The sequence below is a fragment of the Seriola dumerili genome, unplaced genomic scaffold (assembly GCF_002260705.1).
Source record: "Seriola dumerili isolate Sdu_G_001 unplaced genomic scaffold, Sdu_1.0 BDQW01000230.1, whole genome shotgun sequence".
In the NCBI taxonomy this organism is placed as follows: Eukaryota; Metazoa; Chordata; class Actinopteri; order Carangiformes; family Carangidae; genus Seriola; species Seriola dumerili.
Window position 1 is genome coordinate 65,720 of NW_019174485.1, and position 25,317 is coordinate 91,036.

The following is a 25,317-nucleotide window of genomic DNA, read 5'->3' on the forward strand; positions in this document are numbered from 1 at the left end:
TTGTTTAAAAATAATACACACGTTGCACATAGCATTACAAATGACAATTCTCACAAGTCCTTGAACCTAAATAAAAAAATAAATGGTTTATCATTGCCAGACTCTGGATGGATTAAATCTGCTTTCAGCTCAGAATTGGCCTCCAAACGAGCTTTAAATTCTGTCTGAATTTCTGTCATGTTAGTTGTTGTTTGACGTGCAGTTTGAGGTGGGTCATGATGGCTGATTATCATCTGAACAATCAACAATCTGGCTCTTGGATGATTGACTGGATGTCAGAAATTTTGGTCAGTTGTCTTCCTGTTTTTCAGAAGATCCATTATCAACTGTGGTGATCTTGTTTTAATCTTACATTTATACATACAGTAGTCTGCATTTTCATTCAGACATAACTCTCTTTTTCAGCATTTTTGAGAGTGTGGCCATTTTGTTTGAATAAACTAACAAAACCGGCCAACGGCTCCAGGCTTACGTTCAGTGTGAGCCTCCATGTTGTGGCGTAGAAGTCAAAGGTTCTGGCCATGCAGTAAACCTGATTAAGCGAGTTAATGCAACCTAGACATGAACTGTGTCCCAGTTCAGGGGCTGCATCCTTCAGAGGACGTGGCTCACGAACATATGGCCCTTCGTAGCGGTCGTAGATTGCAAAAGCTGAGTTGTAATGACAAGGTCTGGCCCACAGAGGATTTTCGCATGTGCATCTGTTGTATCACAAAGCGCAGCTCCTGTTGCCTCGCAACCTTGACAGCATGTAACTTTTAAACTGAGCTGAAACCCAGTACAAAATTAAAAACTAATCATCGGGCTCTCTATCGGTGTTCTTTGCTGCCATATTATTTTCATAACCGGCATGCAATGAATCTTGGGATACATCGGGCCACGAAAGACTAACCCGTCGGAGCCTTCGTTGCCCAGAAAAAGAAGGCCACATTTGAAGCCCTTGAAATGGAACAACCTAGTTGTGCTGCTGTGACGTAGGCGGTCTTCATATGCCAACCTTCGAAGGATGCGGCCCCTGAACTGGGACACAGCCACACAGCTGCAGACTATAAGTATTTGAACAGTTGGCAAGGCTGTTGTTTGTCACTGTCACAAAGATCAGTGTTGTCCATTTGAAATGATCTTGCTGTAGTGGTGATGGCGGACTCTATAGAATATTCTTTCCAGTAAGGACCATCTTGCGTCGTGTGTGACGTACCCATTGGTGACCATCCCACAGCGGAAACCCAGACGCTGGTAGAGCTGGTGAGCAGCCGGTGTGTACGCCGTGGTTCCCAGCACAACAGAAGAATATCTGTGAGCGGCAGCAAACTCCAGGACTTTCCGTCCCAGTGCAACCCCTACCCCGCACCGCCGACAGCTCCGGTCAACAGACATCCGCTGCAGCTCGACAGCACCTCCTGACTTCTGCTGGCCGACTGCTGCTACGACACCCACCACTTTGCCTTCCAGCACTGCTACCCACAGACAGGAGTCTGATGTGGAGGGCACAGCATAAACATGGCGAATAAAAGAAAATATCATCCAATAATCATTCAGTTTAAATCATAATTCATCTTTTTTCCAATAAGTTAAAGAAGAAGAACAAAGCCCCTTTTATTCCATTTTCACCCTATTACAGGTTTGTGGTCTGTACTTCCTGTACATTCATTATCAGGCATTACTTTAGAAAGACCAGTTATCCTAATAAACTGGTGAACTTTAGCGGCAATATGACTGCTAATTTTCAGTGATGTAATGTACTGCTGTAATTGTGTTTCATATTATCTAATTTTATATTTTTTAGCTAATAAGTTGTGATATTTCATATTACCAGACATAGAATATCTGTCTCCATCTCAGTTAAAGCTGGTGGACATCACAGACAATAATTAATTAAGTCCAGAACTTTAACGTTATTTCCTTAACAAATTCTGGTGCTGTATTTCACTTAGAAATGTTGTCAAAAAATCAAACACCAAAAAAAACTTCTTTTTTTTTATTATCCTGTTACAAAAAACTCAGAATCTTCCATGGCCAAGGTTCCAGCCAGTATGGACAAAATAAGGCTAAAGTGTATCTATTTTAAATTTTTAATCCCATTCATTAATCTCATCTACATCATCTACTAACATTTGTAGATGACTAGTACATGTAGATGCCAAGGCTTTCAACTGAAAGCACAACTTTTGTAGTAATTATCAATTAAACAAAACAGTTGTGATAAGTTTTTGCTAGCCAAAATTTGATTGTTTTGGCCCTTTAACATTTTTCAGGCCTTGAAATAAAAAAGTATTGTGACAAAACTAAGAAACGGGATTCGATACATTTTAGCTGATACATGTGTATATATGCAAACTGATATTTTACTATAGTTTATTAAAACTTAAGATGTCTGGCTTTAGAGGATTAGAAAACACTGACTATGTTATGCTCAGTGGGTCATTCTTATGTATTGGCATGCTTAAATGGGAAATACAAGAGGAATTACGATTCAGAAACATTTTACTTGGGTGCTGTACAGTATCTACAATCACTGTAAGTCAGAAATAGGTGTAGAGAGTCTTTTCGGTGCATACTGCCTATGAAATGTAAATGAAATTACAAAATAAGCAATATATACCTGGTGATTTTGTGTAAAACCCTTCAATGTCACCCATGTCTCTGCTCATGGCGCATTCCAGGTAACGATGGATGACACGCCTGCTGTAGAAGTAGCGCCCACACAGCACAATTGCTGGGAGGAGTCCTATCACCCACCAACACATGGTAATGACAAAACATAGAACTGCCGGAGATAAGATATGGACAGATGTGTGAGTGTAACAAAAATCTAAAGTTGAGGCCAACAACAAGAAAACAACATAACAGAGCAAGAACAAACACAATGTTAAATCTGATTAAACATATAATATATATGTGTGTGTGTGTGTGTGTATATATATATATATATATATATATATATATATACAGCACGTTCCAAATTATTATGCAAATGTTATTTTTCTCAGATTTTCCTAAATAGTCGATGCAAATGACAGTCAGTATAATTTTCAAGTCATCAACTGTATTTTTTTCAAAAATAAAAGTCAAAATGCACTGTTCCAAATTATTATGCACAATAGAGTTTCAAAACATTTTATAGGTTGTAAAGAACCAAAAATGGTAATTTGTTGAATTTGCAGCATTAGGAGGTCATATTTACTGAAATCAAAAGCTATTTAAATCAAAAACATCTTAACAGGCCAAGTTACATGTTAACATAGGACCCCTTCTTTGATATCACCGTCACAATTCTTGCATCCATTGAACTTGTGAGTTTTTGGAGAGTTTCTGTTTGAATTTCTTTGCAGGATGTCAGAATAGCCTCCCAGAGCTGCTGTTTTGATATGAACTGCCTCCCACCCTCATAGATCTTTTGCTTGAGGATGCTCCAAAGGTTCTCAATAGGGTTGAGGTCAGGGGAAGATGGGTGCCACAACATGAGTTTCTCTCCTTTTATGCCCATAGCAGCCAATGAGGTATTCTTTGCAGCATGAGATGGTGCATTGTCATGCATGAAGATGATTTTGCTACGGAAGGCACGGTTCTTCTTTTTGTACCACGGAAGAAAGTGGTCAGTCAGAAACTCTACATACTTTGCGGAGTTCATTTTCACACCTTCAGGGACCCTAAAGGGGCCTACCAGCTCTCTCCCAATGATTCCAGCCCAAAACATGACTCCGCCACCTCCTTGCTGACGTCGCAGCCTTGTTGGGACATGGTGGCCATCCACCAACCATCCACTACTCCATCCATCTGGACCATCCAGGGTTGCACGGCACTCATCAGTAAACAAGACTGTTTGAAAATTAGTCTTCATGTATTTCTGAGCCCACTGCAACCGTTTCTTCTTGTGAGCATTGTTTAGGGGTGGCCGAATAGCAGGTTTATGCACAACTGCAAATCTCTGGAGGATCCTACACCTTGAGGTTTGCGGGACTCCAGAGGCACAAGCGGTTTCAAATACCTGTTTGCTGCTTTGTAATGGCATTTTAGCAGCTGCTCTCCTAATCCGATGAGTTTGTCTGGCAGAAACCTTCCTCATTATGCCTTTATCTGCACTAACCCGACTGTGCTCTGAATCAGCCACAGATCTCTTTACAGTACGACGATCACGCTTAAGTTTTCATTATATATCTAATGTTTTCATACCTTGTTCAAGGTATTGCACTATTTGACGCTTTTCAGCAGCAGAGAGATCCTTTTTCTTTCCCATATTGCTTGAAACCTGTGGCCTGCTTAATAATGTGGAACGTCCTTCTTAAGTAGTTTTCCTTGGATTGGGCTCACCTGGCAAACTAATTATCACAGGTAAGGTGTCTGAGATTGATTTCAATGATCCAAAGAGCCCTGAGACACAATACTATCCATGAGTTTAATTGAAAAACAAAAAATTAAATGTTTATGACACTTAAATCCAATTTGTATAATAATTTGGAACGCGGTGTATATTGTACATACATGGAAAACACAATAATTAATGCTTTTTTTGCAGCAATCAAGAAAATGTTTTTAAAATGTATCTTAAAGAAGAAAATCTTCTCTGGTTGCTCTTTTCACACTCTTCTCTTCAGGGCTGCTGATCAGTGTACTTCTATTACCATCTTACAAATTGTTTCCGAGCTGCAGAGCCAATCACAGAAAGGTGTCATTTATGTTGTTATCTTACCTGTCATAGCAGTGTAGATCAGGAGACTCTCAGGGTGATGTCTCAAGCCTCTGAAGGCAGTGTCCGGTACCATCTCCATCAGCCCTTCGTAAAAGATCCGCTGTACGTCCGCTTCATCCACTGGCATAAACTCACGCACGACTATAGTTTGAAGTCCATTTTTATGTCCATTGTTATGTATTTTCTCATCCTTTTCGTGTGTTTTTTGCTCCATATCAAAAAAAGAATTATACGATACAGCCAATGCCAACCTTCCTCAATAATGCTTCCTTGTGCTGTATGTTGCATGTATGTGTCTGTTTCTCTGTTTTTTTCTCTCTTTTTTTTTCCTCAATGAGGCCTGCTAGAGATAAGATCCCTGACACATGTTTGGAGGCCACACACCCTCGTATAATCAGTTCCCATATGTTAAAAGATGCGTTGCTTTCTGTGAAAGGAGACAAAGCAAGTTCCAGCCAATAATACTGAGGACATTTAAAGGGGAAACTCATAAAAGTGTGTTTCCAGGTCTTGGAGAGTAACTAATACATATGTGAAAAAAGTTGTATAAACAAAGTCTGATAAATTACCTTAAAGTGATCGCTTGAGTCACTGTTGGTTGGGGGTGAATGATACAATTTTGAAAGGGAAAACAGTCTCGAGGGCGTTGAGCTAGAAAACAATATATATTTTATAATCCTATATTTTGCACAGCCTCACCCCGTTTTTCACATATGATGACATCACGATGGGGTCTAATTGCCAAAGACTCTCACATCTCTCACTTTTTCTCTCTTGTTTTGAACATGGCAATAAAAGTCTCTCCTGATTGAACTACAGTTTGTGAACCATTGAACTACTGTATTACTACTTTACGCATTGCGTTACTCTGCAGATCAGCTGTTCGAGTTAGACAGAGCAGAGCGTAAGGAATCACCTGGGTTTGTTTAGAGTTGGAGGGTGCCTCACTGTGAGAAGACGATTTCTGAAGAGAGGTGTGCAGCAGGTGCTAACATTAAGATAGCTGTTGAAGGTCAGTAAATATCACCATTCATCATCGCTGGCTGCTTATTAAACTAAAAGGTCTTGATGTGGGTGACTTGTTTAAAAGCACCGTTAATGGACCTGGGATCATTAATGAAAAATAATGGTGGTGATGATGAGTCACTGCTTGGATAGCATCACGTTTGATAAGATTCTTTTCATTATCTGAAACTAAATGCATATGGTTCAGGAAAATTTTTAATCCACCACCAAACTTCAGATTGCTCACAAATTATACAGACAAATGACGGAAGCAGGCTTTGAGAGGCTACAGTAAAGACGATGCACAAACACAAACTGTTTCTGTCTTGGCTCGAGACTTAAGATTTAGCCACAAAAGATACAGTTTAGCCGTTAGTACTACAAAGGGAACTGGCGGAGAGTGACTCACTTGTAGTCCAAGATCTCTCAAAGGGTCTTCGGAGATCAAGAAGAATCAGTGTATATTAGACGAAACCAAGCATGCCAAATGTGACATGAGGGTGGGACCAGTTGGATTCTATATTTAACTGTGATGACGCCTATTGTGATGCATGTGAAATGATACTGACACATAGACGGTATGTTGGAGTGGAGGAAGGCATGACTGAAAGGCTAAAACAAGAAAAAGAGAAAAAACTGGACCGGGGAACCTTTCATAACAGTAGCACTTTTCAAGGATCATTACCTGCAACTATGTCAGCGTGATCTGAGCGATGGCACACATTCTTTCGGTTTTACAAATAAGTTAGAGGAAAACATAATTAGATAATGAGACCAGCAAAAACTTTATTTATACATATATATATAAATGTGAAGCTACATCTCTCAATAATGTAAAACAGGAGCTCATTAATAAGACAAACCTTGAATAGTTTTTTAAATATTCCCACACACACTCTCTTCATGTCTCATTCCTTTCTTCAATATACATACTATGAGCACACGCTGCCTCCCACTCACTACCACTGACTTTTCCTGTATGATTAGCATCATATCTATCATAGTTTTTTTTATTTATTTAACCCTCTTGTTCTGTGCTGTACTTTCCTTAGCATAAGGAAATTAATGATTCAGTGCGTTCAAGATCAATGGGTACGACAGAGAATTTCTCAGTTGTGAAGCAATAAAAACCTGAAATTACATAAATGATCTTGTACTGTAAATTCACCAATTATCATCAACTATTTACATATGAATTCCTGCCTTGCATATTTTTGAGTGCTAGTTAACTAGCCTCAAGGGAGCATTGTTAAAGGTATATTCACTTTCCTGCTAAGAGTTAGACGAGAAGGTGAATACTGCTCTCATGCTCTCTCTGTGCAATTATTATAGAGCTAAAGCCGGGAGGCATTAGCAGGCTGGAAGCAGGGGGGAAACAGCTAGGTTGGCTCTCATCAAAGTTTCTGGAGTCTTTATCATCACATAAGCACATTTTTTAACTTTGAGGGAAGCTAGGCCAGCTGTTTCACCCTGCTTTCAGTTTTTAAGCTTAGCTTAACGAAACACCCCCTGGCTCTATCTCCGCATTTAACGCACAGCCACAAAAGTGGTATCAGTATTCTGATCGAAGTGTCGGGTAATTCTCGAAATGTGGACTTGTTCCTTTAAAGCCACACTGAATTGTTTTGCAGCTTTACAAAACCTCAGTCTAAACTGAAACTGACCTAAGTGGTAGCACCTGGGATTCAGGGAGCGTTTCCAGTCAGTTAGTCATTGCATCATTTTTTGATCCTTTCCAGAGAAAATATTTTCTGCTTTTCATCACTGTGTGTATTGATTTCAAGGTCAGACAGGGTAAAGATTGCTCGGAGCCAGGAGAGTTTCCTGTCAGCCCGCGATGTCATTTAAGCCTCTGACTGATTTGCCACACTTTGATCATCCGTATCTAGTGTTCCCCCAGACACATTTAGACATTTGTTTATCCTAGAATTGCAGTGGCATGAATGATAGCTTGTTTTTAACTTAATTTAGCTGGTGACTCAGTAAACTCAAAAGGCACCCACAGCTAAAGCCATTACAGGAGACACATTTTCTTTATGCAGTAAAATTTGAACTATGCAAATTCTGTACTGCCATCCAGAAAAACCTTCCCACAGAGGATGTAAATACACCATAATTTATATGAACAAAATTTGACTAGGGAACCCACACCTTCAAAAAAGATTAAACAGTTTCAGAACAGTTTGTCAAAACCTCAAAAATAGGAGCACTATCCTGCTGGTCCCAGCTATTCTAATGTCTTTGGCTGCAAAGGATGTTGAATGTTGAATGTTGTTGAATGATGTTTAACTGAAACCATACAACTGAAGCAATATAGAAATGCAGAAAAAAGGCTTCTGTTCAAGTGTCTGTCTGACCAAACACCAAAACAAGATTCTAAACAAAGCCATATCCCCAAAGAACTCGAGAGGCAGTGAACTCCAGCAGCCGTTTAAGACTTCAGTCATTTATGCTAATTTCTCTGCTCTCCCTGGAAAGGAGAAGAGAGAACTGGATCAGAGCCAGGAACGCAGTTTCTTCAGAGGAGCAGCAGTTCTCTCACTTACACTGCAGGGAAACAACTGTCCTTGTTATGTTTGTTATTTAGTGCTGCACTGAGTCGAAACCACGGGAGGCCTTGTTCAAACTGTGCTGAGAGGGCTATAGTGTGAAGGTCTCTGTGCTGGTCTGTCATTTCTACGTTCCCCCGCCATGCCTCTGGTAAAGTTGTGTTTGCTGCTGTTTCTCCTGCTTCCTGGTAAGCATTAGTCACCCCTCAAACTGTCTACAGTGCAATCAGAAAGTAAGACAAAGTTATGTTTTTATTATTTTTACTCAAGTACTTTGGATTAGAAACAAAATAAAAATCAAAGAGGTTCAAATGTGCACTTTCAACCCTGAAAAGTTTGGGACTCCTAGCTCTCAATGCAGTTGGACAAACATCTTGAACCTGGAGTTTTGTTTATGGTCAACTGTTGAATACATTTGACTGGACAGTGAGTCACCTTCAGTCAACCTCAACTAATCATCTGTTTCATTTTCTGACCAGCTAACAATCCACATGGTGCAATGTGCCAAAAGTTGAAGGCTCAATAGAGTTTTCAACATCTCAGAACAACCCCCCTCCTCCCCTTTACCCACTCACTCAACACATCTGCTCCAAAATGACACACCACTGCTTGGCTAACTGTCTGAGACTACAACAACCAGCACTTAACAACAAGTTGAGCAAAACCAGCTGCTCAAAACAAGACCTAAAGAAGAAGAAAGAAGAAGCAAGAAGTGATGATGGCTGCAGTATATCTATATGGCTAACAGCAAGTGTCTGCTGATGTCTGTGTTTTGTAGATTTTGGGTTCCTAACCAACAATTCCACCCATAACCCTGCAAATCAATATTTGAATTGTTTTATTTCCAAATCGCTCTACAGTAGTAGAGACAAGACAATAATACTGTCCTCATACATTGTGACCGATTAGCTCTGACCAGGTCCCTCTGATCAGTCAATTTACCGTCCAGTGGAGGAATCAGACACAGGAAGAAACCTGTTCATTGTAGACAAACAGACACTGAGAGAAGAAAAGGCAATGCAAGGTAAGTTTGTTTGTATAACACCTTTCAACCTCCAGCCACTCAAAGTACTTTACATAACACATAAAAGACATTAAAGAGCAACAACATCAGGCAGAAAAGCAGTTGTATTACCCTCTCAGGTTGAGGTCAGAAATGTGCTTTGTTGCACCTGTGGCCACGTTGACCCATGAAGTGTACAGTGTAGCTAGTTTGAGAGCATACGCCATTCATATTGACAAGTATGGCAACATGCAGTGCGCTGCAAGTACCCGGATGGTGCACTCAAATCAGTCAAAAATATATATAAAAAGATGTGGCAGTCTGGACTCTTCTCACAGTCGCCATCTCGGCTGCGGAGCGGAAGTGGAGTGACTACCAACGTCTTTACGTTGACACGGGCACACACGTGAAAGTCCCCCGTGGATTCTCGAGTCAAGCGAGCGATCACGGTCACATGACGCTATTGTCATTTCTGGTGAGTGCACAATGGTATTGTTTGATTTTGGACAATACTACCCTGCCGGAAGTGACGCACTACAGTAGTGAGTCAGTACTACACGTGAGCGTACAGACTGGATTATCTGATTAGAGACACAGCACTGTTACTCTTTAGGAGAAGAGTTAAAGGAAGAAAACAAATCAATATTAAAGAAAATTTGAGGGTACATTTAATGCCCAAGGAGGTATCAAGTTTAAATTAAGTGATATAGTGTCCTTCTAGTCTAAGTTATAAAAACATATACTCAGGTTTTTATTTTGGAATAAATATGACTGTATGAACATCTCATGGTTTGATCTGTAGATGGACCTAAACAGGTCCCTCTAATTTTGTAGTTTCTGCATTTTATCTATCCAGAATAACAAAGATGTGAAGAGACAATATGAAGAAACAATATAGATGCAATAGAAAGATGAGTGCAAAGGACACCTTAGTGATATGGACAGTCATCACCGGTAGAACAGAACAGGATGCACTCAAGGATATCAGAGGAGGGGAAGATTAGATGAGGAGTTGGAGAGAGAGAGAGAGAGAGAAAGAGAGACAAAGAGGTAGGAAGATGTTGGGATGAACACAAAGTTTCGTTCTGTGCCGCAGGACACAAGAGAAAGCTGTGATTAAGAGAAAACAGGTGGAGAGGCTCCATGTGAGCCTGAAAAACGTGGACAGGAAGTCAAAAGAAGGAGGCAGTGATCTGGAGAGGGCCAGCTTCATGGAGAGGTTTTGGTTAAAGCTTGTGCTGTAGTTAGTCTGTGACCGTTTTAATCAGTGAGACACAGAGGGAAATTAGGACACAGAGGAGTAGGAGGATTAATTTATTGGTGCTGTATCATGATTATATGAGATAGAGAGATCAGACATGCCCACCCCCTAGTTTCCAAAAATATTTTCTCTGAGGTTTTTGCCCTCTGGCAGTTAATAACATCAGCCTGAAGAATTTACTGTGGGACAAACCACTGCTTCCTCCACATCATAAAATAGTCATAACTGCAGAGTTCAATTCCAAACCACTGTGTATCCACTTTGGGTGAAAATTATGAATTATTTATCCTGAAAAATTCCTGAGGGGAAGCGGTCTCTCCATGTCATATATGATTTGACAAGCAAGCAGTTTTCTTGTCATTTTGCAACTCCTCATAGGTGTCCTGGTCAATCCTGAGGTATACCCAGGCCAACTGGGGGGTATATTAGCTTAAATTCAGCTTTGAGCAGGGGTGCATGAACACACAGGTGTTTTGTCAAAATTAGAACCATTTCAGTTATTTCACATAATAGTGTTTTTTTTCTCATCTGTGATTTTCTCACTGGTTTGAAGTGGGTTCACAGTGTCTTTAGGGAAGGGGAAACTGATTTGCAACCAGGCTATACAGGGGAAGACCTTAGTTGTAAATAAGTAATATCACAAATTTCCATGCACCAATCAGGACTAAGAAACATTTGAATCAAAATATGAAGACAGTCCTTTGGTTGTTTGATTGTGTTGCCAGGTCACCGTCGATCAAATTTGATCAAACCACACCAATTTTTGAGTGTTAACCCTTAAAGAATATTACGCAGGGATGCTTTTCTTTTTCCTCTAACTCAGATTGTTGCATATTTAGTCAGGAATGTTTAAGGGTTGGGGATAGGATTTTAAAATCAGATTTTCAGGGGCTAATGATGCTGGTGGACACTGAGAGCCAAGCCAACATGAAGCAAGTTCAGTTATCCTTTTTCGTTCTGAAACATTGTACAACTAGTAGTTGTTTCTCCTGCAAACCCTCTGCTCACCACAATTGCTGCTCTCCATCATATTTAATGAAAGAACATAAATGTGGTGCACAATAGTCTTACATTCAGTACTGAATTCTTCTTTAGTTCTTGAAAGTGATACATATAGATATATTTAAACAGCCATTGGTCTCAGTTAAATAAGCAACAACAGATCATGATTTGTTTGTTTACTTTATAATTTATTTGTCAAAGAAAACACAAATAGTTACGCAACTGGACTGGTACTAGACTGTTGCTAAGCAACACATAAACATTTTCCTGACCTGCACAGTGTTACACTAGCTTGCTACTTTGTCTACATGTTACCTCAGTTGTGCGCTGAAGTATCCAGGCTTCTTCCCTTCATCCTCTTCTGACGACCATACATCATTTAATTCAAATGTTATTTCTGGAAAATCATCATCATCTTTTCAAAGTAAGGAACTAACTAAAGTAAGAAAAGAACTAGCTGTTGTATAATATACTATATTGTCATTGTTAAGTTTAAGAGAAGATCATAGTTTAGTTGTAAAGAAGCACTTCCTGAAGGTCAGAGGACTAAGAATGTGAAAAGGTCATGGATAAACAAAACAATGACGACTGTTGGTTTCAAATGGGAAACAAACAACAGCCTCCTGTATCAAATTCCTGTTTTGCTGCGTCTTGACCCATAACCACAGCTGTATGTTGGCTTTCTGTTCTCTCCTTTGTTTTCACTGCCCGTCTTTCACACTCCTCTCTAGCCCCCGCTCTTCCTCCTCCTCCTATTCTCTCTTTATCATCACACTTTAACAATCTCACAGATGATGTCAGAATCCATCTGAGACATCTGTATATGAGTGTGTCCATCTGTTTGCTGTGTGTTTGTGATGACATGTCATTGCACTCAGCTCTGTGTGGAGTTTTTATTGCGTACATCAAGGGTGGAATTTTATAAAAAATTATATTTGAAATATTCTGAAACAGAGTCACAGCAGAGTTCATGACGCATTCATCACCTCAGAAAAAATATAAATACACACTGAAATGAAAATGGTTATGTTTTCGAAAATGTGCATATTTTGGAGCTACCTAGTTGAGAAAATATGGCACTTATGCACATAAGAGTATATCTTTTGTTTGCATAGCTGTAGGTGTGTGTGTGTGTGTGTGTGTGTGTGTGTGTGTGTGTGTGTGTGTGTGTGTGTGTGTGTGTGTGTGTGTGTGTTTGTGTGTGTAGGCAGGAATGTGCGTGAATCCCACTTGTGTGATGCGATGAGGAACGTCTGTCTTCCAGTGGGCCTTCTCTCAAGGCGTACCAGCAATGGCAAACACTGCCAACGCGGGTGCGTTCGCACGTGTGTGTGCGTGCACACTTAAGCCTTCCAAATGTTCTCAGCTGCGAAGAGATCCAAGAACATGACTCAAACGTCACACCTCTTCTGTTGCTATCTTTCTGTCTCCCTCTCTTTCACACAAGTTCTCATTTTCATCTCATTTTGTTCACGGCGAGCTCTGTTTTCCACCCCATATTGGCGTCAATGTCTTCTCACCTTTTGCTGGCTTTTTGTTGCACACACACAAATACAGCCACTATGTATTTTCACAGAGGGTCTGTATTGTCTGACATGATCATGCATGTAACATCACACACCCCGGCCTCAGATATTGCCATAGAAATAAAGTGACTCAACATTATTAGCTTATTTAAGGCATTATTTGTTGTTCTGAGTTGCATTGTATTGTACAGATGTAGCTTTTAATACACCCACCACTTGTATATGTGTCCATATGTTTTCTCATGTACAGTATGTATCCGTACATTGCATATTCATACATTTCTAAGCATGCTGTCAGCCTTGCATGTGTTTCATATATATCAAACAGATATGCACACCAGATCAAAGGTCTTTGTGTTGCCTTGTCGCAGCTGCTGACTTCAATTCTCATCTCTTTGATATGGAAAATATTTCGAATCCTAGCACTGGAGAGAGAGACAAAATCACACAAATGAAAAAAATGTGCACAAAGGGCTTCTTTGAAGCACACTGCAAGCAAATAATGTTACAGTGATTAAAAGTAATTAAGTAATTAAAAAGGAAAACATGGTTGAAAAGAAATCAAAAACTGGGCATAGAAATAAATTAGGCACAGCTACTGAGTGAACAGATTCACAGACAAATGGGAGAACAGAGGTGACACATTTCTACTTCACAGACAGAGATGTTATGACGGAGTCTGAGAAGTTGCATAAACTCAATGCCTGAACACATGAAAAGATGAACAACATGCTAATTGCGTCTGTGCATGAGAAAGTGAGAAATTGTTTGCATGTTTGTGAATATGTGTGTGTTAATGTGAGTGAGAGGGCGAGGAAGAATGAAGGACGGGGGCCCAGCAGGTGGAGACAAGTTGTAAACCAACTGGTGACGCACTTGAAGAAGCGCGCACTAACCAGCCTCCTCCCCATCTCTGCTTTGCCCCCTCTCTTCTCATGAATAAACCGAGTCATTAATATTCATCTATTGCACATCGCTTCCACAGACAGGCTCTCGCCCCACCTCCCTACCTCACTCACTGATTCCTATTGTGTCTGGTGGTTGAGTGACATGGATGTCGTCCAATTGAAGCCACACAGTTTATGTACTCTGCGAAGAAGGTGCGTCATGGAATTTTTCTGCCACACAAAAGCTTGAAGACCAATGGGAATGTGAAGTATGAGCTGTCTGATGTGCTTGTTTCATCCTTATATAGGCATTACAAGCTGTGATTCCACTGTGTGAGCTCCGTGCCAGTGTGATCTCAATGTGTGTGTGTTTGCAGTGTGAGTGTGACTTTTGTATGTAACAGTTCTCTGTTTGCTTTGTTGTCTGTTCACACAGAATGAAGTCTGTTCTAAACATATTGTTGGAAGAGTATAAGAAAAATGTTGTAAAAAAAAAAAAAAAAAAAAGAGTTCTTTTTATTGAAGAATGCCTCTCCTACTAAATTGTGCATGAGCAAAGTATATATCTATAAATACACCAACCAAATAATATTGTCTGTATATTTACCTGCCTGCCAAATAACTGCCCAATAATAGCAAGACAAAAAGATCCCATGGCAATAACAAAGTCAAAAGCTTCTATTTAACAACTACAAATGAATTCATTATAAGCAAACATTTGAACAAATTCATTTGAACTGGACAAAAACGATCCAGCTGCAGAACAGCTGCCAGCTGTTAAAGACCCCTAGAATGAAAATCAAGTTTATAACCTTGTCAACATGTCCAGATGCTGTTTATATACATAATACAAGACATATCATGAGTGAAATAATCAGTCACCACCAGGACTGAGTATTTCCACCTTGGAACTGCAGTGAACCAATAAAATCATAAAAACATAAAAACGGATTCAGACAGCCAGGGATCCATACGTCACATACCTAAGGAACCAATCCTGTCAACCTGTGGGGACAAGGGGTGGGCAAAATGAACCCGAGACCTTGTCAGTACATAGATCAGAGTTTGCATTAGCATAACCACTAACACTGTGACAGCCACTGCCAGTTACAAGCTAACAAACAGCATAAACTAATAAAAGATGCTAACTACGCTAACCGCTCTGATATGTATGCTAGTCGCAAAACAGACTGAGTCCTCATCTGAGTCTGAGTCTGACTGAGTTTCAAACATGTGGCTGAGTCTCTCTGACATTTCCTCTAACACTAACCATCTTGATACTCTCTGCTCTTACCCCTGTCAATCTAGCGCAACCAGTGGTGGTGGCTGGGGCACAAGGCCTGATCCAGAATTTCTTAATTAGGAAGTACGTCTAGATGTGCTTCCAGCCAAGTTGTCCAATTTTTTTCACTTTTTATGTGTGGAAATCAACAAAATATTAATCATAGCAGAGTATTTTTAGTAGTAGTAGTTTAAAACGTGTCTGGAGAGGAACTTACCACATTGTTTTGGCAAAAGTTGGCTTCAGTAGGGCTGTTACACACATCACAGGATCAAATTACAAAAGGAACTTTTTTTCTCACTTATCCCTAGTATATCAAATTATAGAGATAGTTTTTTGTTTTTATGTTCTGTTATGTGTGTATGTCTGTATGTTATGTTATTTTATTGAATAAATACTCCTTATGAAGAACAGTGAGTGTCTAAAGTAACCCAGATATTGTTCCTGGAAATACAATTTGCTATTGAGCTTTTAGCCGTGCTAGCAGCGTGGCTCTAGATGTGTCAGTGTCAGTGTGCGGTCCAGAAAATTCTGAATGGATTGTTCATGGTCCCTGGAGGATGAATCCTGATGACTATCCTCTGATTTTTCCTTTATCGCCACCAGTAGGTCAATGTTTCCCCTTTTCCGGTCAAAATTCATAATTTGTATATTAAAATATATTAACAACTATTTATGTTTTGCCATGACAGGAAGAAGAATTACTCACTCACCCGTGTGAGTTTTGGACTGAGATTGACATGAAAAAAGGAAATTATCCTTTCACTCTTTGTCAGTTGTCATTACATGTTCAAGTTTCTCTTTTCTTATAGGAAGACATAATCATATGTCCATTACATTTTGGGGTACACCTGTCTGGATATCACAGACTAGCTGCTCATGCTCAGCACCACATTGATTTTATCCTGTTTTAGTATTTGAATGCTTTTTTCACAATTGTTGTATTCCCGTAGGTGATGCTCAACCCCGCTAATTATCATTATTGTTTAATTACTATCATTGCTGATGTTTTCTCCTGTTTGCCGACGCTCTGTCAGCACAGTGTGAGAGCAGGTGTCGTATGCAGGTGTTTGAGATGCTGGTGAATAGTAATGAAGTTGATACTGCTCGAGCTCTGTTTTCATCTCCACACTTCCTGTTCTGCATCTTTCTCACTTGAATAGTTCATAGCTGAGAAAGCTGGACAACAGCCTGGAGGACTTACACAATGGCAAATGTGTCTGTGTGTGCATGTATGTGTGTGTAGGTGTGTATCTGAGATTTTATTGCTTTGAGTGGACAGGAGCCAAGTCACAGAATGAAACACTCACATAAAAAAAAGAATGTTTTGTTAAAACAAGTATGAATTTATTCTTTCTTTATGATGCATCTTTCAAGAACATCTTTTTTTCTTTTACAGTAAAAATAAATAACAAATAAGCCAATCTGCAATATATAATTATTGTTTCTTTCTTAGATACAAAACACAGGACATGCACACTGACTGACTAAACAAGGAAACTGGGTAAAATGGCATAACTGGCACTTTGGTCGTCTGACAGTGACCTCACTGTCATGGCCACTGAAGAGCACCCGGGCTCAGTTCTACCTCCTCCACAAGACTCAATAAGCAACTAAACAGCGAGATGACACTGAATATTTCCCAAAATAATTCTCAACCAGGAACTCCATTGACAAAAAAAACAATCTAAAAGAGGCAATAATTTTCAGTAACTCTGAAAACTGGGTGGAGGAAAAAAAAAAAAAAGTCTAATCTAATCTTCTGTAGAAGCAAGACTAACTGGCTTTGTGAGTGGATCTGTGTGTGTGTGTGTGTGTGTGTGTGTGTGTGTGTGCCTCACTTGAATTGCCTCCTACTCTTTCACTCCCACTACATACTGGCCTTGTCCTCTATTGGAGCTACAGACCCTTTTCTTCCATCCTTTAACTGCCCTTGAGATATTGCAAGAAGAGTAGAAAAGCTGTGCGCAAATAAAAGGATAGAATATAGGCGTTGCTATACATCAGCACACATATAGTACTTCCCAAAGGCAATGTGTAAACTTGTTTTGAATGTGGGGAGCGATTAATGAAAGCTGCTGAAGGAGAACGAGTGGATGCCTATATTTGGTAACTTCCTCCTTCTTCCTATTTTTGCTCTACTTCTGCTGCCTCAGCAGTTAACAAAGCCTGCAGCCTTGTCCTTAAAGCTCACTTCTCTATCACTTTGCATCCTCGCCATCAGTCTGTCGGCACGTCAGTCTGTCAGTCCTAATTTGTCCTGTACCCGCTCCAGCTCCAGGCTCTCCCAATGCTCTCTTAGCGTATTTACAAATCAGCCAATTTGCACCTAGTCTGTCCATCTGGCATCGCCCAACGATGAGTCAGTGGAGCAACAAACCTAGTGACGTATTTGCCTTTTGCAGTGTTGCCAGCTTGTGAATCCATTCATCCTCATTTATCCACACACACACACACACACACACACACACACACACACACACACACAGATGCCCATGACAGCCAGAGCCAATATAAGTGGCCTCTGGCTGCGACATCAGGTCCATGTGGTCAGTCTTTTTAAGTTTGCTTTAATCATGGCTTATTCACACACCGGCAATCTGCTACTTTTTGGTGGATTTTTGTCTTTACTCGTTTTTTTTGTCCCACATTTTGTTTGTCGCTTTTCCTTTTCGGAAAACAAATGACCATGTAGAGCACCTTAAGTCCCCCTTTTTAAAATCCATTCTGTAAAACATTGCCCCAAAGAAAAGCATAATAGACATAGACATGATTCAGGAAATATTCAGTATATCTTTTTATCTAGATCTTTATCTGCATCCAAATCAACAATCTTTACACATTATATCAATATGTCACAGAAAGACATCCAACAACCAAATATCTCTGGCTTCCAGACAGGAAGCAACCGTTCCCTGTGGTTGTCTCAAACGACACCATATTTGCAGAAAGTGGTGGATGGTATGATGGATGGAACAACTACTGATGAGTGGATTTATTACTTTTCTCCTGCAGGTTGCCGCTTCTACGACCAGCACTGTCTCTCCCAGTGTCTCGCTGTACTCTCGCTGCTGCCTCTTCTCTTATTGCTGCATGAATGTTGTCCCCCCCTCCTTTCTCCTTTTTTCTCTTCCTCTTTCTAATCCTGTTTCTTTAAAACAAAATCCCTTCCCCTGCTGTCGCTGTTATTTTCCTTGTCACTCTTCCTTCTTCTTTGACATCCCTGCATTCATCTCTCTCTCTCTATCTCTCTCTCTCTCTCTCTCTCTCTCTCTCTCTCTCTCTCTCTCTCTCTCTCTCTCTCTCTTTCTCTCTCTTCTCTCCCTCCCAGCTTCACAGTATATTTTCTTCTCTTCTCTCTCTCTCCTGGTAAACACTCAGCCTCACTGTGCATTGTGCTCTGTCCTGTAGAAGCACTAGCCTTCACAGTTTTCCTGGATAAAGATGAAAGTGATGGTGCTGGACCACAGATATCAGTTCGAACACTCACAGAATATATAACTATTTACATGACACTTTAAGTGGTTACAGTATTGTCATTACTGTGCACTGATTCTAACAGTAATCGTAGTAATTGTAGCAGCCAGTTAATTGGATGCACTAATAGCACTAGTTAGTTAACTAAGCTGAGGTGACAAAATTGACAACATCATTCACAACTGCTATCAAATCGTGTTGACACTAGAGATGTACTCAGCCCTCATAGCCCTGATTACAGGGAATTGTGACATCGTACAGGTGAGACACAGAAAGCCATACCTGTAGAGTATTGTAGATATATATGAATAGCTGAAGAACTCTTAGCAGCCCTGAAAAGTGTTAAGCCCTGTAGGTGGTAGATTCAGAATCTAACCGTCCCCCTATCTCCCTGGCTGTGCCTTGAGAATAGGCTTACAGCAACACAGGCAAAGGGGGTGTAGAGAGTCTAACAGGGGTCCTCACAGCCTTTAAAACAGGCCAGAAAGGACATGGGGAGTGGTACTAAGAGTCCGATTCAGCCGAATAATAGGTGGAGGTTGAGGCAGAGGGTGAAAACAGAAAGGGCTAGTAGTGAGAAGAGAGAGGGCGAGCAGGATGAGGGAGAGGAGGAAGATGGAGGCAGGTCGAACTCAGGTGGACATTCGAGCTCAAAGCAACGCAGAGTGACACCTGAGTCCTCGTTGCCGTAGTTTGCCCAGTACTCTTCTGGGTCAAGTTTGGGCAGCGCCAGCTCTTCCTCCCCTAGCTCGTACTTGACTACTGAGGTGGTCGTGGATGGGCCTTTCCCGTACAAACCGGCCTTGACGGTCTCGGAGGCCTTCTCAAAGATGCCTTTTGTGGACGACTGGGGCTTGTTCTTGTGGAACCACCAGCGGGTCTTGGTGCTGAAGGTGGTGGTGGTGGAGCCAGCGATGGAGCCGGGGTCGGGCAGGGGGCAGAGAGCGAAGTCCATCTCACGAAGGAAGCGAAGGTCCTGGCCGCGGCGGGTGGAAGGGGAAGCGCAGATCACCTCGGATGAAGAGACACGGGCCTCACGGAACCACTCCCACAGGGCGCGGGACTCACAGCCACAGGACCATGGGTTGGCATTGAGGCGGAGAAACTCGATGCCCTGGGTGTCCCTCAGGGTCTGGCTAGGCAGCTCAGCCAGGGAGTTGTTGAAGAGGAAGAGCATGGTCAGGCGGCCGAGGTCACGGAAGGCGCGGCGGTTCACCTGCCTGATGCGGTTGTCATGGAGGAGAAGGCGGTCAAGGTTGACCAGGCCACGGAACACGTTCTCTGAGAGGGTGCGGATACGGTTGCCATGCAGGAAAAGCTGGCTCAGGTTGATGAGGTCAGAAAAGATGTCATCCTGCAGGAAGTGCAGATTATTCTCCTGAAGAAGAAAGGAAGAAATGGAAAAGGGTTCAGCATGAGAAGCACAGACACTCTGGGATTTGTAATATTTGGACATTTGTGATGCTGTGTGTATGTGCATGTGTGGGTGGCTGCATTAGTGAGTGTCCAACTGTGCGTCAGTTATCTGCATGACTCTCCAGCGCCCCTACCTGCAGATAGAGGAACTGCAGGCTGTAAAGCTTGTGGAAGATGTCATGGGGCAGGGCAGTGAGCCGGCAGCGGTGCATGTGGAGGCTCTGGAGTTTCTCTAGGCCGCGGAAGGCTCCCCCCTCCAGCCTGTGGAGGTTAGGGTTGTCCCCCAGGTCCAACTCCTCCAAGTCCCTCAGCTCACTGAAGGCCCCTGCCTCAATCCATGTGATGTTGTTGGAGAACAGCCACAGAACCTGATGCAAGAAAATGCAAAGATGCAAAGGTGATCATTCTCTTCCGTGGATATTATTCAACTTTAAAATATGGGGGGAAAAAATATGTTGAAATGTAGTCTAAGAGACAGCTTCACACTTCTCCACACTCCTTCTTACCTGAGTTCCGAAGCCAAAAGAGCCAACTCTAAGCTCCGTGATCCGGTTGTTCTGGAGGAACACGCGCTGCGATTCGTAGGGCACTCCGACCGGGACGGCGGTGAAGTTCTGCGCCTGGCAGCTCACAGTCATGGGCGTCGGGTAGCACACACACAGGTGCGGGCACGCCGATGCCGGACTTGGCTTGCCGAGGACCAGCCACACCACCAGCCAGAGGGAGAGACCGCCTGGAGGAGAGAGAGAGAGTGGAGATGGAGGGGAAGAGGTGAGCGGGAGCTGTCCGTGATGCTGAAATCAGCCATTACCAGCAAACATAGTTACAATCCTATACAGTCCAAAGGCTCATTTTCTACTGCATGTTGACATCGTATCTTCATTTGGTGATATTGTTTTTACTGTAAATGCGTCTAGAATAATAGGATGAAGATTTTACAGCCGTATCTTTCAACAATAAATGAAGTTTACGCTTCAGCACTACACTTGCACTGACCATTACGCACAGGATCACCGCAAAAGTGCTGGTCAAAACATAGAGACTATTCTTTAGAGTTGACAGAAAGTTCTTATTCTATTCATCTTCACATCCTGTACATGCAATTTGCCTATTAGAAATCATAAAATAAGTAACTGTCTGACAGTTTCCTTTCGATGTTCTATCATCCATCCAATCATCAATCCACTTCGATGTTACATTGAATAAATCAAAACACCTCAAGAGTTCTTAGATTAAAAACTTAGAAACTGTTTCACAAATTCTGTTGAACATCAGAATCAGTTCTATGTCTGTAGTATCCATGCCGTATCCAAAACCAAAGTAGACAAGGAGAAACTTACTTTTGCAGTTGCGCATGATGGAGCATCGTCGGCTCCGAGAAATCGAAGAGGTTTCCATCCTGAACCAAAGCCCAAAGCGAGTTAGCCTAATAGGTTGAAGTAAAGCCTGCTATCTCCGCTGATGCCCTGGTTCCCGAGTCGGAGCGACTGAGAGTGTGCCGGTTGATGGCAACCAGTGCCCCATATATACTCCAGCATCCCGTTATTGCCTACGGCAGTAGGCACCGTGGAATCTCCTACGTCACCGATACGGGGTCATGAATGAGTGAGGGCGGCAAGAAACGGAAAGGGGAGGGGCCGACCGTAGGGGATTCTCTTGGAGAGCTTGTACGCGCGTAAAGGCTTGTTGGAGACGTGCGCTCAGACTCTGTGAGAGGAGGAGACTTTCTCGACGCACATAGGAACAAGAGGAGGGGAGGGCCAGAGAGTGAAAGTAGAAGCAGTGAAGGGAGGAGGGGGAAGGGAGGGAGGAGCGAGCCAAGGCACGGTGCCCAGTGATGATGACTGGGTTCTGTGGAGGAGCGGAGGACGGGAAGGAGAAGAGCGCACAGCTCCCTTCCTGGCTGGCTCTCTCAGAGACCGTTATGGTCTGTTTCCGGCGCGCTGCAGCCAGACAGAGATACAGAAAAAGGCCTAGATGGTTCTGTCTTAGGGAATGAGGATGCCCCCGAATTATGATTCAACCACCAGAAGACAACTCGGTGCCAGAAGAGAGTCACTCAAAACAACCATGGTTGAGTAGTATTTGTTGTGGAGGTTAATTAAGACATGTTCCAGTAAAGTAATATAGCTCCTGACATAATTCTTCTGATGATGGAGATATGAACTGGCATTAATTGAATAATCAAGGAAACAGTGACAGATAAACTGTTTTTTTTTCTATTTAAGGAAACTTGGGTCACATTTTCATGTAAATTTGAATTGGACTGTTGAAATGTAATTCCTCTCAGCACTTATGTCTAATTCCTCTGTTTTTATTGCACTACTTCAAATGTTGTTAATTAGCTTCATAAATGGGGGGGAACGGGCTGGTAATGAAGCCAGAGAACAGAAAGACAGCAAAAGACAACAGATGCCTTAATATGCACGCCACTTCAAGTCTGTTTCACTGTGTCTGTGCCTCAAGCTGTCACTGCTTGTGTTTGACCACCAGCTGTAAGATAGCAAGACGGCATCAAGTGTGACAATGATACACTGTGATACAGAAAACTGCTATTTGCCTTCTAATTTGATCAAACCAATTCAACTTTTGATCGTATCTACACTGAAAATGTTTCTTCAACATGAAGCAGCTGCTCTGATGCTGATTACATTACGCACATCCTTTTTACATCAGCACAGTGCTTTCCAGTACAGTGCAGTTCAGCACGACTGCAGCATAAAGTGCATTCTCAAGCTGAGTCTATACATAAACAACTGAAGCTGTATATCCAGTAAATCAGAGTTATCAGCAGGGATATTGTATGATGTATTATTACATCATAGGTGCGTGCATCTTTCTTGCCACTCAGTGCATCTACATATTGTTCAATTATCCCGTGAACATGTAAAGAACAAATTGAGATGAGAGGCCAGGACTCTACATTATTCTATGTCCATTTTGCGCAATTTTGAAACATCACAGGAAGTTGTACGCAACAATTAAAGCTCAGCAAATGTGATCAACAGACATACTGTACAATGAGGCAGCACAGCCACAGTACGGTATATTGAAAAGTATGGAAAAGTAGAAGCTCTGACATGCTTTCAAGGCAACATCAGCTTTCCAAAATAGCACAATTGCCTTGTTTGTTTCCTTATTTCCTTTTGCCTAATGTATGACTCAATTTGTGATTATTGATTTATGAGCTTTGTTACTGTAAATCATTTCAGACGTGCTTGCATGAAGAGCTGTATGAGGAGCCATAAAGAGCTGTATAAATATATGACACTTGAAGTTTTATGGAATAGTTTTCAAGAACATTATTCAAGCAACACTCTGAAATGAAAATAACCCCCTCAGAGTAACTTTAGTGAGACTCCAGGTGTGTGACCAGTGTTTGGAGGGTTCAGAATGGACCTTGGAGAATGATTCCAGTTTTTTTTTTTATGTCTGACATTGACTATAATTGTAGACTGCTGCTCAGGCTGAGAGCTATGAGGAGACAGACGACAGAAGAGCATCCATTCATAGAAACAGACAGGCGGCTCAACAGATGAGCTTATGAGGCAAGAAGTAGTCACATGTAAGGGTGTATGCATGCATCACACATACACACACACACACAGATACACACACACACACATCGACACGTGTACTGTACAGTACACACACACACCGTTTGTATACACACAGTCTTCACAAAGCCAACTGAGCCACAGGCATGATAAACAAATGAGTAATTGAGGGGATCCGTTACACGGTGTGTGTTGTTATTCCCTCACACCTCCTGCTTTGTCCTTATCTGGACTTGTGTGGACACCCACAGTATCAGCTGTGCAAGTGTGTGCGTGTGTGTGTGTGTGTGTATGTGCGTGTGTGTGCGTGTGTGTGTGCGTGTGCGTGTGTATGTATGTATGTGTGTGTGTGTGTGTGTGTGTGTGTGTGTGTGTGTGTGTGTGTGTGTGTGTGTGTGTGTTTGACGGGGCACCACTTTGTCTAAATGCCACTGCGGCGTGTCAGTCAATCAGTATTGTGCTAGTCACCCACACAGCAGGTTTGCGGTACTGTGTAGGCACCATCTTCTCAATGAGTGTAACGGTCCCTACGTCGTGTTTGTGTAATCCCCACACAGAAACGAACCGAGGCTTCCCCGGCCCGCACCCACTCCAGCACATCTGCCAGCGTGTCTCTCTGTCCGTCTGCACATCTGCCTTCATCTGTCCCTCACGCTGCACCTCGTCTTATTCACTCTTTGATTCCACGGTTCGTTACCGACCGAGGAGTACGTCACCACACCTACCAGCACGGAGTGTTGCTATCTTGCTCCTTGTGGTGTGAGACACAATGAAATAAACTGATTCCACTTTCAGTCAGCTGAGCTAAATGAGCCCCCCTGGATTCTTTGGTACAGGTGCGACGTCACCACCGTCACTCTGGCAGCAGGTCAGAGTGGATGTTGGTCAGAGGTGATGGGAGACTGTAGTAGAGATGTGTCTCTTGCTAAGGTAAAAACAGACATCCTAAACACACCAACACACGCTCTCAGGCCTGTGATGAGGATATTAAATATATCTTCCTCTTCTTGAACTGCAGCCTCTTTTTTTGTTAAGATCCTGTAGAGGTATCGATTTAAAAAGGACGCTGAGCAAGAGAGGACAACTTCTCAGAAACGAACTTAATCAAAAAACTGCGTTTGCATTCACAACTTCCACACTCCCATTGGGCCACACTAATGTGGAGACACAACGAGGACGTGCGCACAGGCCCCCTAATGGTCGCAGCAGACAGTGTGATGTGCATTGTGCAACAGAGGGATGCAGACACGGAGACTTGAAGACACAGACACAAACGCACAGCACACAAACAGCGTTAGTGTCACGCACCGTGCAACAGTGACACAAAGCAAAGCAGGACTTGTGCCTGTGAAAGGTGACTCAACATGTGATTGTTGTGTAGCAAACTGTCGCTCCCTGGCGTGGCCCATCTATCTCTCACACACGCATTCATAGAGGCAGCAGCATCTTTCAGCGTCTGTCCAAGTGTCACCAACGTGCCATTATTCCCCGCCTTGCACATCTCCCCTCCCTCACGTCGCTTTTCTCTTTTGTCTGCCAGTGCTCCCTCCCTTTTTTGCCAGTATCTTTCATTTACTCTGTCCCTTGACGTCACCACTTCCGCTTAACCATATACTGCTGCTCTCTCTCCACACACTGGCACACACACAGCCTGCAGCACAA

At 42.1% G+C, this 25,317-nt stretch overlaps 2 protein-coding genes across 2 annotated transcripts; both read right to left on the reverse strand.

The window, feature by feature from the left end:
* Window positions 1-1,098: 1,098 nt before the first annotated feature.
* LOC111229439 (N-acetylaspartate synthetase-like) lies at window positions 1,099-4,763 on the reverse strand. The gene is made up of 3 exons (XM_022755772.1): window positions 4,691-4,763; window positions 2,603-2,728; window positions 1,099-1,475 (listed from the first exon to the last, which is right to left on the reverse strand). Exons 1-3 carry the CDS (start codon window positions 4,761-4,763, stop codon window positions 1,099-1,101), a joined length of 576 nt encoding a protein of 191 aa, XP_022611493.1.
* A 13,743-nt stretch (window positions 4,764-18,506) lies between these two features.
* On the reverse strand, window positions 18,507-21,625 carry LOC111229288 (reticulon-4 receptor-like 2). Its single transcript, XM_022755562.1, has 4 exons — window positions 21,439-21,625; window positions 20,605-20,831; window positions 20,233-20,466; window positions 18,507-20,060 (listed from the first exon to the last, which is right to left on the reverse strand). The coding sequence occupies exons 1-4, from the start codon at window positions 21,494-21,496 to the stop codon at window positions 19,200-19,202; spliced, it is 1,380 nt and encodes a 459-aa protein (XP_022611283.1). The 5' UTR covers window positions 21,497-21,625; the 3' UTR covers window positions 18,507-19,199.
* Between the last annotated feature and the right edge of the window lie 3,692 nt (window positions 21,626-25,317).

What these genes read in the sequence shown, in the direction of transcription:
- LOC111229439 (XM_022755772.1), bottom strand. Translation starts at nt 4,763, where the DNA reads ATGGTACCGGACACTGCCTTCAGAGGCTTGAGACATCACCCTGAGAGT. An exon ending in GATCTACACTGCTATGACAG is followed by an intron (nt 2,729 to 4,690) that starts GTAAGATAACAA and finishes GGTGGGTGATAG; the next exon opens with GACTCCTCCCAGCAATTGTG. An exon ending in GTTTTACACAAAATCACCAG is followed by an intron (nt 1,476 to 2,602) that starts GTATATATTGCT and finishes CCTCCACATCAG; the next exon opens with ACTCCTGTCTGTGGGTAGCA.
- LOC111229288 (XM_022755562.1), bottom strand. Translation starts at nt 21,496, where the DNA reads ATGGAAACCTCTTCGATTTCTCGGAGCCGACGATGCTCCATCATGCGC. An exon ending in CATCATGCGCAACTGCAAAA is followed by an intron (nt 20,832 to 21,438) that starts GTAAGTTTCTCC and finishes TCTCTCCTCCAG; the next exon opens with GCGGTCTCTCCCTCTGGCTG. An exon ending in TGCAGTTCCTCTATCTGCAG is followed by an intron (nt 20,061 to 20,232) that starts GTAGGGGCGCTG and finishes TTTCTTCTTCAG; the next exon opens with GAGAATAATCTGCACTTCCT.